Source organism: Lepus europaeus, chromosome 7 (assembly GCF_033115175.1).
Source record: "Lepus europaeus isolate LE1 chromosome 7, mLepTim1.pri, whole genome shotgun sequence".
Classification (NCBI taxonomy): Eukaryota; Metazoa; Chordata; class Mammalia; order Lagomorpha; family Leporidae; genus Lepus; species Lepus europaeus.
Window position 1 is genome coordinate 6671575 of NC_084833.1, and position 13802 is coordinate 6685376.

Below are 13802 nucleotides of genomic sequence, written 5' to 3' on the forward strand. Positions count from 1 at the left end.
TTTTTTTTAAATCTCTGGCGTCAACGGATCCGGCTCGCCGGCGCGCGCCCGCCGCTCCCGCCTCCCGGTTTCCATGGGAACGAGGACTGACGTCACGGGGCCTCCGCGCCGGCGAAGGAGTCGGGGCGCAGGGGCGGCTTCGCCCGGCCACGCGCGCCGCCCGCTCCCGCCTCCCCGCGCCCCGGGTCTGCTTCTGCCCTGGGCTTTCTCGACCGCGACTCCCGGGGCCAGGGAGAGCGAGCCAGGCTCGGACAAACGGTAGCCAATCCCGCGACACTACGACGCGCACGAGACCGGCGCCGGCCAATGAGGGGGCTCCGCGCCGCCACGTCACAGAGCTCGCCCCGCCCCGCCCCGCCCCCGGGCGGCGAGCTCGCCTCGCGCAGTAACAAATGAAGTGCGCGCTGCGACACCTCCCAGCCCAGCGGACGCCGCCGCCATTTCCTCGCCTGGCCTAACGGCTCGGCCAATCCCAGCGCGCCTCGGGCAGGGCTGCGGCTCCACCAATCGGAGGCCGCCGCTCGCGCAGCCCTCGCCGGCCCGGCCCAATCGCGGCCCGGCCCCGCCGCCCCCGGCCCGCCCCCGCGGCGCCCTCTCTCCTCCCTCTTTGTGCGTCTCGCGCCGCCGCCGCCGCCCGCCGCGTGAGAGGACGGGTTCCGCGCGCTCCGCGGCAGCGCAGGCGGGTCCCCTCCCCCCGGAAGGTTCGCGAAGGAGCCGCCGCCGCCGCCGCCGAGGAGCAGCCGCCGCCAGGGCCGGTCCCCGGGGGCGCCATGGCGACCGGAGCGAACGCCACGCCGCTGGGTAAGCTGGGGCCCCCCGGGCTCGCCCCGCTTCCCGGGCCCAAGGGGGGCTTCGAGCCGGGGCCTGCGCCCGGGCCCGGGGCGGGTCTGCTGGCGCCGCCGCCGCCGCCGCCGCCCGTGGGCTCCGTGGGGGCCCTGACCGCGGCCTTCCCGTTCGCGGCGCTGCCGCCGCCGCCGCCGCCGCCCCCCCCGCCGCCCCAGCAGCCGCCGCCGCCGCCTCCGCCGCCGTCCCCGGGCGCGTCGTACCCGCCGCCGCCGCCGCTCTACCAGCGCGTGTCGCCGCAGCCGCCGCCCCAGCCGCCGCGTCAGGACCAGCAGCCGGGCCCGGCCGGCGGCGGAGGAGGTGAGTCGGGCCGAGCGAGAGCGCGAGAGGCGTCGCGCGGACGGGCCCGGCCGGCGGAGGGGCGCGCGGCGGCGGCGACGGCGGCTGCACGCGGCAGGGGCGCGCGCGCGTGCACGGGGAGGCCCGGGCGGAGGCGCCCTGGGGCGCGCGCGCGGCCCGGCCCCCGGGGCCGCGAGTGCGCAGGCGCGCTGGAGGAGGGGCCCGGCGGGCGGGGGGGGGTGTGGTGCGCAGGCGCAGTGTGGCGGCCTGGCTCGGCGGCTCCCCGGGGCCTTCCGGCGTGCGTGTGTGGGGCAGTGTCGGGGCTGGCGGCCTGGAGGGGAGGCAGGGGCCGAGGATGGCGCCTTGGTTCTGTAGTAGGCGGGCTTTCCACAGCCGGGGCCAGGGAGCATGGAGGGCTTGGGGTGAGCGTGGGGGCCGATCGTTGTGGGTGCGAGCTCTGACGTTCTCTTGATGGTCATACGTAGTTGAGGATACGTGTGTGCAGGAGGGTTGAGCCGTGAGGTATCGCCTGTGGGGTTCGGGTCCTCCGTGTGCACCTGCTGGGGAGAGTTCGATGCTGCTCTCAGCCACGCTCAGGAAGAAAAAGGCAGTCCTGTTGAAGTGGTCTTTTTTCCCTTAGTGACGTGTGCGAGCAGGCTTAGCTGTGTTCCGGTCCCTTAGACAGGTGCCTGGCGAGGGAGGTGGAGGTGGCAAGAGCCAGCAGTTTCCAATACCGCTTTACCGACCTGTGTGATCCATTCACATCTCATCTGGGCTTTGAAGGCAGTCTGGGCTGTCACGTACTTTTTTTTAAGATTAACCCTGTCTATTTGTAAGACCGTTACAGAGGGGGAGAGACAGAGCTCTTCCATCTGCTGGTTCACTCCCCAGTTGACTCCGACAGCCAGGGGTGGGCCGGGCCGGGCCGGGCCAGGTCAGAGCCAGGAGCTCCATTCTGGTCTCACGTGGATGGTAGAGTGCTTGGGCCATCCTTGGATGCCTTCCTTGGTGCATTATTAGGGATCTGAATCGGAGGTGGAGCGGCTGGGACTGGAACTGGGATGCAGGCGGCCTAACCCCCCAGGCTGCCGCCACAGTGCTGGTCCTGATGTGGGCGTCCTAACACTGTTTGACACTGCATTAGGGTTTGCTAACTTGTTTACATACTTTGAGTTTTTCTAGACAAGAATTAAAAATGTTAACCTTCCTGACCCCGGAGCCGTGTGTTGTAATCCCTGCCCTCGGAGGTTTGTTTTCTGCTCTCTGCCGTTTAAATTTTAGGTCCAGTTCTCAGTCCGCACCTGCTGAGGCTCTGTGCGCTGTCTTGAGTATCCTGAGCTGCCTGTGGGTGGTTGCTCTCGGGTTTCTATTTGCGCCTGATGGGCTTTGTCTGCCTTTAGACTTCCCGAGTAAGAAGCGGAAGAGGAGCCGATGGAACCAAGACACGATGGAGCAGAAGACGGTGATTCCAGGAATGCCCACGGTCATCCCCCCTGGACTGACCCGGGAGCAAGAGAGAGCTTACATAGGTAAATGCACGTTCTGCATCCGAGCACATCCTCAGGGCGTTACTGTGTACTCCAAGTGCTGTTGTGTCTGCTGGAAGCTGGAGATGTAGTTTTGAGACAAGATCTGTCAGGTGTGCTCATGCCTTCCACGTAACCCGTCAGGCGTTGCTCCGTGAGTCCTGCCTTGGCGACTCTGGTTTGTTCATAACAACATTGTTCTCTACGAGTGCCAGGAAAGTAGTGGGGCCCACTTAGGAGTGAGCGTAGTCCCCCGTCCAGCAGCCCCCTCTGTGCTGCTGCTGGGTGCCAGTGGATGAGGTGAGTGTCGTCTGCCCCGAGGAGGGGCCTGGAGCTGGTCCGTGCTGGGACTGGGGAGCGTTTCCGCAGCGCGGCCTTCCACCGGGCGTCACGATCCTCCTCTCCCTAAAGTGTGACCTTTTACTTCTTATAGGTGCTTTCTGAAAGGGAAAAACCCATCTGAACAAACAAGTGCCTCTGGAAGTGTTTACAGCTCACTCTTCATTTCGCTGAATGTAGCCTTCCTGTCAGCATCTGTTCTGGGCTGGTTTGGAGAGCTGTCTTAAAACCAGGGCTCTTGTCCTTACTCAGAGATAACTCGGGACAGGGGCGCTGTGTGCGATGCAGAAGTGCTAGGAACGTGAGAATGGCCACGTAGAATCGAAATTAACGTCAGAGTTCCTTTTTTCCCCCTAATCTAAGATTTTAACCTGAGTTTTACCTTTTTTCATATACCTGTGCAGTTGTCTCAGATATCCACTTAACGAACATTCCTGCTGACAGATACACAGCCCCTTTGATGGAGGTAGGGCTTTGACCTCTGGGGCAGAAAGCGTGAAGCTGACATGATTCTTGAGGGCCTTGGCTTCCTGTGCTTTCTACACTGCTGAGAGGTTCAGGTGTTGAAGATGTCCTGACGTCCTATTTGGACTGCTGCTCTCTGCTCCCACCCACCCTCAGGAGAGCAGTGGGGGACTAGGGGAGTTAGGACCCAGGAGGCGAGCAGACACAAGCGGGAAGAACCCCGCGCTTCTCCTGTGGATGCTGGACGCCAGACAGGCTGTGCCAGCCATGGTCAGAGGGGGTGGAGTCGGAGCAGAGGCTGTCGGTCCGCTCCAGGGGCGGCAGTGCCCTTCTGGCCTGCTCAGGGTGCCAGCCGTGGACTCCCTGCAGACCCTTACTTCTGCATTCAGAAGGGCATTGTGAAGGTGTCTTTGACCTTGAGTTGTTGACTTCCATGCCTTATCAGGAAGTTATAGCTTGTCTGGCATAAAGGAGCTTGGAAAGCCATTGTGTTGTCTCCCAGGGCCTGTCCAGAATGCCCCCAGGGTCATTAGATGCTAACAACGTCTTTAATTTCATGGTTTCCACATGGGGGTGGGGTGCAGCCCTGTGGGATCTATTTAAAATTAGAAGGGCGTCCTGTGTCTTGGAGCCAGTTCAGTTGTAACCCAGCCCAATACACCTTGACCCTTAGAGATGCCTGCTGAGAGCTCTGCAGAGGTAAGAAACAGGTTCGGCACCGAGAAGAAAGCTGTCTGGCTCTGCACTGCCATGATCTCAGCAAATACAGCTGGGGAACTTCTGTCAAACCTGCATCTCTCCTTCCACGTGCACACTCTCTGGTCATGGCCGGAGGGCCACATACGTCCTAGACCCACACTCTGCATCTCGTGCACCCTGTTCCCCACAGAAACAGCAGGTCCAAGAACACTCTTAGCACTTCACGGTTAATGGGTTCTTAAAATACGTATGGTTTGTTACTTAATGTCGGGTGACAGAGGTTCTGGGGACCCTTCCAATACAGGTTTGGTTGTACAGAAAGTGCACTAATTTGTGTAAGATGTGAACTGGTTATTAAATGTTTTACTTGCTGAAGGAAGTTTAAGCCTGGTATTAATGAAAACGACCTTTGCTCAACTGGTATTTTTCCTTGTCCCATATGAATTGGGTCTCATTTGGGGCTCTGTCTGATAGTTAATATTTAATGAAGAAAAGCTCTCAAGTCTTGCCCTCGAGTAATTTGGTGGGAACTGGTTCTAACGATGATGTCATGCCTGGTCTGGGTTCTGGGTGCCAGCTGTCGCTGTAAGCGGCCGGGGGGCGGTGGGGGGAGGCAGAGGGAGCCTCCCGTGCCGGTTTGACGCTAGCTTAGCCGTCTTATGCTAACCCTCTTCCAGCGAACAGTTTGCTTCCTTAAGTGATAACCATTTGAAGTGAAAAATACTAGACATGTAAGTGGACTCCGCCGGTAGCTGGTGGGGTGTTTGCCTCAATGTGTTCACTGATCAGTCATCCCTTTCAAAGTCTCCAGTTCTTCATGCTTGTTGTTGAGATTTGAGATGTTTTTTGGTAACATTGTCTTTTTTCCATCCTTTTTTTTTCTTTCCTAACCTGGTTTCTTCCAGTGCAACTGCAGATAGAAGACCTGACTCGTAAACTGCGCACAGGAGACCTGGGCATCCCCCCTAACCCTGAGGACAGGTTGGGAAACAGTTTTAACCAGCTGACAGTAACGCTTTTACCTTTTTCTCAATACGTTTTACTGGTGGCAACATGTTGTGTCAGTTCAGTGATTGTAGTGAGACGACTGCTACTCTGACCATGCTGGGGCCTAGAGTCTAATTAGGAGTGGATATGTATGTATGTGGTCAGTCTGCAGTTAGAAGTGGGCACGAACTTGGGAGAATAAAGTTACGGGAACATGGACAACCGGTTTCCAATTGGTAAGCATATAGGTTTTAACCTGATTTACCCCAGCCCCAGGGACAGTGAGGTGGCCGGCTAACCTGCCTCTCAGTGCCGCTCTGACCGGGCGCAGGGCCAGTTCTCCTCACAGGGTTCAGAGTATTTTTGAGCATCAGTGAATTCGAGCAGGCCGGAAACTGGTCAGCTCGTTGCAGCTTCCTGCTCATGGTCTTCAGATGGTTTTAAAATCAGATGGATTTCTAACCAACTTCTTCACTGCCAGATAATTGTCAGCCTTGGCCATTGCCTGGGGATGCTGGGAACGGCCAGCACATTCTCACCTGTTTGGGGGAAGGCCAGCAACCAACCTTAAATATTTTTTGAATTTAAGGGAGTGTGGGCCTGGAACAGCTGTGGTCATGTCATTTCAGTGTGCCATTTCATCTCAGGAAAGTAAAACATTGATGTGAGGAAGGTGAACTTTTTTGACGAATTTTATTGGCTGGTCTTTGAACAGCTCAGATCGGTCACTTACGGAAGGCGCTGCGCCTCTCACTGAAGTTTCTCTTCGTGCATGCAGCATCACTAGACTTGGCCTTGGCAAGTCGTGCTTCTGTCTCGTTACCTGGTGGATGCACCAGCCAGGAAGGTGACGCAGTGGCCTTCGCAGTCGCTCACGTGCGCATCTTCTGCCGCCCTTTGCGGGACACAGGTTCACGTCCTCTTTCCTCCATCGTGACGCAAGTGTACTTAAGACACTCGTTCTATATTTATTTTTGATTCAAAAAGTTTTCAAAACAGATTTGCATTGTAAGTCACAGACCACAACTGTTGAGTGCCTGTGTGGCCTTTTTCCCTGTAATGATGTCGTAGCGGTTACCAGGCAATCCCTTAAAAGGTTGCATTCAACAAACTCTGCTTTCTGGAGACTGGGGTAGAGCTCAGTCAGCGCTGCCTGCTGCCTGCTCCGGTGGAGAAGCCGGCAGTCAGGCCTAGGTCTCCAGCCTTTGCTTCTCACCTCCACAGTTTGGGACGAGGTCAGACTGCTGTGAGGCCTTTAGATGGCCAGTTTGGTATTGGTGACACTGGTGTTGGCCATGAGCCCGAAATGCTTAGCTCGAGGCAGCTCTGGGGTGGGGCTTAGCGACGTGAGCATGGCAGTGATGAAGCCAGAGCAGGGCTGGGCTTGGAGGAGGCCCTACTGACCGAACGGCTCTGCCTTTGAGCCAAGGGTGGAGGGACACGCATGAGTTCGTTATGTGAGTAAGAGTATTTCTTAAGGTGTATTTCCTAAATAAGCCACTTTATATGCTATTTGATGTTGCTTAACTTGCATAGTTACAAATGTTTTAAAATCTCTTGTAGACGTAAGTGTGTAAGGTGCTAGCGTGACGAGAGCTGGGGCACACTTGCTTTTGTTCACTGCTCCTGGATTGTGCTAACAGTTTATATACATGCTAGAAACGGAGGTGTCATTTAGCCGTCAGTAGCCATGAACAAACCTGACCTTTGATTCCATCGTGTGTGTAACGTGGTATGACATGGTTCCCTTTAGGCTGAAGACAGTGGGAGCAGCCGAGTTCAGTCCTTGCTCTCCAACTAGGCAAGGTTCTCTCAACTGAACCAAGGTGTAGGAGTCGGGACTACTTTCAGGATGTTTTTTGATAACCTGATCCACACGGTCTCTTCCCTTCTTACAGCTGTTACTAAATTTTCATACAGAATATCAAGCTGTGGTCCTTTTTGTAATCTTAACTCAGAATTCTAGGGGTGTAACTTCTCTTTTTTTATTACCGCAAAATCCAGCTGTGGTAAACTGACCATTTTATCATCATTATTATTATTATTTTTTTACTTGTAGCAACAGCATTTTACTCCTTAAAACAATGAGAGAGAGAGAATCTGCTTTCTGGACTTGTAAACTCTGGCGGAGAATCCTGGGTTCCCCTTGCTGTTTGCAGGTTCAGACCCTAGACAAGCATTTGACCAATCTGCCTCTGCAGCCTCTCTCAGAAGCTGCCTTAGCGCTTTTAACGTTTTTCTCTACCCAGACTCCCCAGCCTCCAACAGCCAGAAAACAGGTTGTCTCCTGGGCCTTGGACACAGCCTGCCAGGCCATTGAAGGAAAAGCAAAGACGAAGCCTTGAACCATCTCTCTCCATTGTGGGGCCAAGTGGCCGCAGTGGCCTTGAGCCCCAGCCGCACTGGGTCCAGGAGCTCGTGCCCACTGCGCTAGGGGTGCAGGTGCTGCTCCAGAGGGCACGAGCTGTCACCTCGCCTGGGGGGCCTGTGGTTCATCAAGTTGTGATACTGTATTTTTTTAATGAAAATCCATATTTGGCAAGAAAACTCCAGAGGATGATTCTGCCCTTGGCGTTTATAGTCCAGAGATTCCCCCAAGGACAGACTTTTTTCTCTCCCCCTCGTCACTTTCAGAAGCAAAACCATTTTTTTCCTTTCTCACACACACCCCAGTCCCCTTAATGCTCAGCCAGCCTCCATCTCCCCTTCCACACGATCTGGAATAGCACACGTTATGGTCGGTTCCTCCGAAGAGTGTTAGGGTCTGAGAGGCAGAGGGGCTGGGGAAGACTTGCTGTAGGCCATGTGGGGGAGAGGGGCGTGAGGAGGGGCAGTGAGGGCCGGCTGTTTCCCACAGGTCCCCTTCCCCTGAGCCCATCTACAACAGCGAGGGGAAGCGGCTCAACACCCGGGAGTTCCGCACCCGCAAGAAGCTCGAGGAGGAGCGGCACAACCTCATCACGGAGATGGTCGCCCTCAACCCCGACTTCAAGCCCCCCGCGGATTACAAGTGAGCAGGGCGTCCGGGGCGCGGGCACGGGGTACGGGGTAACGGTGGGAGAGCGGCCGAGTGCCGTCTCCCGGAAGCACGCAGGGTTGGTGGTGCCTTCTCTTCCTTAGACCTCCAGCAACACGGGTGAGCGACAAAGTCATGATTCCCCAGGACGAGTATCCAGAGATCAACTTCGTGGGGCTGCTGATCGGGCCCAGGTGAGAACTGCCGGCTTCTGGGCTGTGGAGTCCTTAGGACCTCTGAGGTGGCTCTCTTGTGCCTGATGGGGTGCCGTGGGCCCCCTTCTGTGTAGGACATTCGCTCTGGGTGGCTTATGCCTTCTGCAGCTTCCCCATTTCTGCTGCAGAGAATTCCAGTCTCCAGCTTTGCTGGGCCGACTTTAACTTAGAGGCCTTGAAGCTCTCGGGTGGGGGTTGGGGTGGGGGTGCGGGGGCCTCAGCTGCACCTGCAGTTCCCCCACCGCTGCAGAGCCGATGAGCAGTCTGTCCACTCGTGAGTGCGGACTTGGTGTCCGGTGCAAACCCGTCCTTCCCGCCCCCGACAGAGGGAACACCCTGAAAAACATCGAGAAGGAGTGCAATGCCAAGATCATGATCCGGGGCAAAGGGTCTGTGAAGGAAGGGAAGGTCGGGCGCAAGGACGGCCAGATGCTGCCCGGGGAGGATGAGCCGCTGCATGCCCTGGTCACGGCCAACACCATGGAGAATGTCAAAAAGGCCGTGGAGCAGGTGAGCGCGGGACCTTGCGGAGGGGACTCCTGCCGGGCGCCTGGCTCAGGGGCCGGCCTGGGCACTGAGGTTGCTCCCCGCGTCTCCGTTAGATCAGGAACATCCTGAAGCAGGGCATCGAGACTCCAGAGGACCAGAACGACCTGCGGAAGATGCAGCTGCGGGAGCTGGCGCGCCTGAACGGGACCCTCCGGGAAGACGACAACAGGTGTGACGCACAGCGGGGGGACCCGTGGAGCCCATGGGAGCAGTGTCGCAGCCCTGGGACTGACACCCCCCCCCCCCCCCAGGATCTTGAGACCCTGGCAGAGCTCAGAAACGCGCAGCATCACCAACACCACCGTGTGCACCAAGTGCGGCGGGGCCGGCCACATCGCTTCCGACTGCAAATTCCAGAGGTGAGGGAGCCACGCAGGCCCTGCAGTCTCACGCAGCCCCTCGTGTCCCCTGCACAGCAGCGTGTGGTGCTCCTGGTCCTGTGGCTCCGGGAGAGGCCTTGCTGCTGACTGTCTGGGGTGATGATTTAGAGCCCAGGAGGTCTGGAACCGCCCGTGTGGGATTCTGCTGTTTTGTCGTTCCTTGGGAGTCCCGGGGACTTGGAGGTTTCCAGTTTGGGTGGAGGAATGTGACCCTGGGGCCCGGGGTTCATTGGCTCCGGAAGCCTAAGCTGCCGACGCATTTGACCAATTGCAAATTAGCACTCGATGTCAGCCTTTTCCTGCGGCGGCTGGCAGCCACGTACGGCTTCGCTAAGGCAGTGTTTCCTGAGCGGTGACCGTCCCTGTCGGCCTAGGAGTGTAGCAGTGGATGAGGCCTGATCGGCAGGGCCTGCTTTGGTAGCTGTTGCACAGCAGCAGGCCCATGAGGGCTGGGAGAGAAGTTCCGATGCGCACATTCTTCAAAACGCTGTCTGTGTAGATTACTTGGGCGAAAGCTTCCTCCTTGAGTTTTTTGCCCTTCGTATCCTTCCCTCCTTAGGCCTGGTGACCCTCAGTCCGCTCAGGATAAAGCACGGATGGACAAAGAGTACCTGTCCCTCATGGCTGAACTGGGTGAAGCACCTGTCCCAGTGTCTGTGGGCTCCACCTCGGGGCCTGCCACCACCCCGCTGGCCAGCGCGCCTCGGCCTGCTGCTCCTGCCAACAACCCCCCTCCGCCGGTGAGCCGTGGGGCTGGTTCTCTGGCCTGGCCTCCCCATTCTCTTCCACAGAGATTGGGAGCCGTGGCCAAGCATGTTGGGTACAGTGGATTGGTGGGCGTGGCTGGCAACATTGTTCTTCCTGGGGCCTCTCACTTGGGAGGACCCTGGCCTTGTGTTCTAGCTGTGGCACGGCTGGAAGAGCAGTGTTGCCACCAGGGGGAGCAGGCGGGGATGCTGACCGGAAATGCTCTCACGTAGTCTCTCATGTCCACTACCCAGAGCCGCCCACCCTGGATGAATTCTGGCCCTTCAGAGAGTCGACCCTACCATGGCATGCACGGAGGTGGCCCTGGCGGGCCTGGAGGTGGCCCCCACAGCTTCCCACACCCATTGCCCAGCCTGACAGGTGGCCATGGCGGACATCCCATGCAGCACAACCCTAATGGACCCCCACCCCCTTGGATGCAGCCACCACCGCCACCGATGAACCAGGGCCCCCACCCACCTGGGCACCATGGCCCTCCTCCAATGGGTAAGTAAGTGTCAGACCAGAAACCCTGGGGTCTGGGGCAAGCCGGGTTTAGGTGGTAGCAGCTTGCAGGGGCTAAGCAGTGAGCACCCAGGGCTTGCCTGATTGGCCCAGGCTCCGGGGGAGGGGGCAGGACTCCCTTCTAGCACAGGAAGTGAGTTCACGGTCAGCCCAGCCCTGCCTCTGCCCTTGGGAGGCTGGCGTGAGCTGTGGGCCTGCAGGAGCTGCTGGGGGTGGCCGTCCTGGCCTGTTCCGATTCCTGCTAAGTCCCTGCTCTCTGCTTCCATCAAGATCAGTACCTGGGAAGTACGCCTGTGGGCTCTGGGGTCTATCGCCTGCATCAAGGAAAAGGTAATGGCGTCTGCTTGCTTCAGGCCCACATGGGCTCGCCCCCCTCCCCCTTCCCCTCTCCTGGGGCCTCCCCCTCACCCTCACCTGTAACCCCACTGCAGGTATGATGCCGCCGCCACCTATGGGCATGATGCCGCCGCCGCCGCCGCCGCCCAGTGGGCAGCCCCCGCCCCCGCCCTCTGGTCCTCTTCCCCCATGGCAGCAGCAGCAGCAGCAGCCCCCGCCGCCCCCGCCGCCCAGCAGCAGTATGGCTTCCAGTACCCCTTTGCCATGGCAGCAAAGTGAGTGGCATATTTTGGGTTCGTGGGGGTGGGTGGGATGGGGGGTGGGGCTGAGAGGACCGGCGGCACCTCACAGCTCAGGAGGGCGCTCCCTCCGGAGGAGACTCCCTGCCGGGGTGTGAGCTGGAAGGGGCCTCCTGGCCCGGGGTGGGGGGGGGGAGTGGGGGGAGGGCGACATGGGGGAGCAGAGCTGATGTTCGGTGTGGTTGTGTCTGGGCAGAGATTTGTGGGGGCCAGGAGGGGAGCCTGCTGTTGTAGGTAGGGTGCCGTAGCCCAGGCTCTTGCAGGTAGAGCCACCGGCAGGCCCGAGCCTGCGCGGGACCGGAGTGGGACGGAGTGGGACGCTGCATGCATGCTCAGGAGAGGGCCGGGACTGGGCCAGAGGCTGCAGAGGCCGGGCTGGGCCAGGGGAGTGCAGTTGCGGCCTTGAGGTTGAAGGTGCCGTTCGGTGGTGGCGGCGGCTGGGCGGAGGGGCGTAAGAGCCGGTTCTTGTGTCTGGTGCTTTTCCCTCAGCCCCTCCAGGGGCATTGGCGACAAAGGGCTTATTCTGTTAAGCCCAGAGACCTCGAGGCTGACCCCAGGGTAGTCCTGCCCACCCCTCCACTCCCCATCACCAGGACAGCCCCGCCCGCCCGCCCCCCACCACCGTACCGCATGCCAAGCCAGGAGCAGGCGCCCTCACCCCCGTCCCAAGGCAGCAGCCGCAGAGCCGCGGTGTGCCCCCCGCGCGTGTGACCTTGGGCTTCTTTACCACCCCAGATACGACGACTACCACCACGAGCGCTGGCACAGGGTCCATCCCGCCATGGCAACAGCAGCAGGCGGCTGCCGCAGCTTCTCCAGGAGCCCCTCAGATGCAAGGCAACCCCACTATGGTGCCCCTGCCCCCCGGGGTCCAGCCGCCTCTGCCGCCCGGGGCCCCTCCCCCTCCGCCGCCTCCGCCGCCTGGTTCCGCCGGCATGATGTATGCCCCACCCCCCCCGCCTCCGCCTCCCATGGACCCTTCTAACTTTGTCACCATGATGGGCATGGGGGTGGCGGGCATGCCGCCCTTCGGGATGCCTCCAGCTCCCCCGCCGCCTCCACCACAGAACTAGACTCATTTTTTAAGAAAATATATATTATATATAGAGAGAATTGGTCTCGTTTAAACACACGCCGAACCTCACCATATGGAGCCAGACATTGGGACGCACGCATGTGATTGTGTGTGCACGCATGTGTGTGTGTGCACGCACCGGGCTGGGCCAAGCGACCCAGGACTCGCTTGGGAACGGGCAGGTGGTAGTAGGGGCGCCAGCGTGGGCTCTCCTGGCGCCTGTAGCATCGAGTGTCTTCTTTGTCTTCTTTCTCTCCTCACCCAACTCCCTTTGCCTCTCCCCAAACCGGGCCGCCAGGATCCCTCCCCGCGGCGGCGATGGCCCGAGCCATGAGAGTGAGGACTTTCCGCGCCCATTGGTGACCCTTCCAGGCAGACAGCCTCAGCAGCGCCCCTGGTGGACAGGATGGTTCGGCAAAGCAGCCTGAGTTATTTTTGTGGACGGAATCAGAACACGCTGGCTCCATATCGTGAAATTTTTATTAATTTTTTCTTTTTTCTTTGTTATTTCCTTACCTCTTCCTTTCTCCAGACTCCGTCCAAGGAGACGCTCTCCCTGGTCTTCTGCTGCAATTAGATTCCTTTTCTTTCTTCTCCATCCCTCCTCTTCCCTTGCCAAGGAAGGGGGAGCAAGTGGCTGTAGGCACGGACCGTGGCCTTTGGTGCTGGGCTGGGGGGGAGTGGGAGGTTCGGGTTCGAAGTTGTTCCAGGTGCCGAGGGCGGCCCCGAGCGTGTTCACATGCGTGGTTTTGAACAAGCCGGCCTTGCTGAGGGCTGTAGAGCCACTGAGGGCAGGGCCTTCCCCCAGGCCTGGACTTTGCATCCAGCCTGGAGACAGTGTCGGGCCCTCTGGCTATGGGAGCTGCCTCCAGCGCCACTTGCTCCTGTCCTTCTGGAAGCTTCTTTCACATTTTATTTTAATCCCAACGTCTGACTGTTGCAGTGTCTGGGGCTTTGGACCCTGTGTTCTTCGTTCTGCCTCCTCCCCTGCCCCCACCTCCCCTTCATGGAGTGATTATGTTGACAATAATGTATAACGCGCGTTCTCTTCACTGGTTTATCTACAGAAATTTCTTGGGCTTTTTTTCGGTGTTTGATTCGACACTGCGCTAAAGTGGGGATGTTCCATTGAATAAAAGAGCAGTGTGGTTTTCTGGGTCTGTTGCTTTTTTTCTTAAACCTTCTCCACCGGCAGCGGCACCTGACTGACTTGTGTTCAGCACCTGGCCCCAGTCTCGCTCCCTGGGGGAGGCCTGGGACGGCAGCTCGGGACCCTGTGCCGGAAGCTGGCTGCCCCCGTGGGAAGAACCAAGTTCACCCTTTATTGCCATCATCTGAGGCGTGGACCCCGCGTTTGCTGAGCTCCAGTTGTGATTTGTGCCTGCGGGTTGCCACCTGCCTGAGGCCTCGGCCCGAGGAGCCAGCACCACTAAAGGTCAAGCCAGCTAATCCTGCCCGCCGGGCACAGCAGCTAAAATTAAAACCGCCAAGTGGCTTTTTCCCCTGCTGGTGACTTGTAGCC

The 13802-nt window shown here is 59.0% G+C and overlaps 1 protein-coding gene across 12 annotated transcripts; it reads left to right on the forward strand.

Moving 5' to 3' along the window:
* Nucleotides 1–644: 644 nt before the first annotated feature.
* SF1 (splicing factor 1) lies at nt 645–13435 on the forward strand. 12 transcript variants are annotated; one of them, XM_062195902.1, is made up of 14 exons: nt 646–1143; nt 2523–2651; nt 5057–5132; nt 7996–8148; nt 8259–8348; nt 8696–8879; nt 8972–9087; nt 9170–9277; nt 9858–10038; nt 10279–10552; nt 10841–10900; nt 11002–11181; nt 11941–12145; nt 12579–13435. In XM_062195902.1, the coding sequence occupies exons 1-14, from the start codon at nt 771–773 to the stop codon at nt 12706–12708; spliced, it is 2259 nt and encodes a 752-aa protein (XP_062051886.1). In that variant the 5' UTR covers nt 646–770; the 3' UTR covers nt 12709–13435. The 12 variants fall into 12 exon arrangements, with proteins under 12 accessions (XP_062051876.1, XP_062051886.1, XP_062051877.1 ...); XM_062195903.1 differs by having other exon boundaries at nt 651–801; XM_062195892.1 differs by lacking the exon at nt 12579–13435 and having other exon boundaries at nt 645–1143; nt 11941–12333.
* The last annotated feature ends 367 nt before the right edge of the window (nt 13436–13802 follow it).

Coding starts and splice junctions, on each gene's coding strand:
- SF1 (XM_062195892.1), top strand. CDS start 771: ATGGCGACCGGAGCGAACGCCACGCCGCTGGGTAAGCTGGGGCCCCCC. Junction 1,144..2,522: donor CCCGGCCGGCGGCGGAGGAG/GTGAGTCGGGCC, acceptor GTCTGCCTTTAG/ACTTCCCGAGTAAGAAGCGG. Junction 8,880..8,971: donor TCAAAAAGGCCGTGGAGCAG/GTGAGCGCGGGA, acceptor CGTCTCCGTTAG/ATCAGGAACATCCTGAAGCA.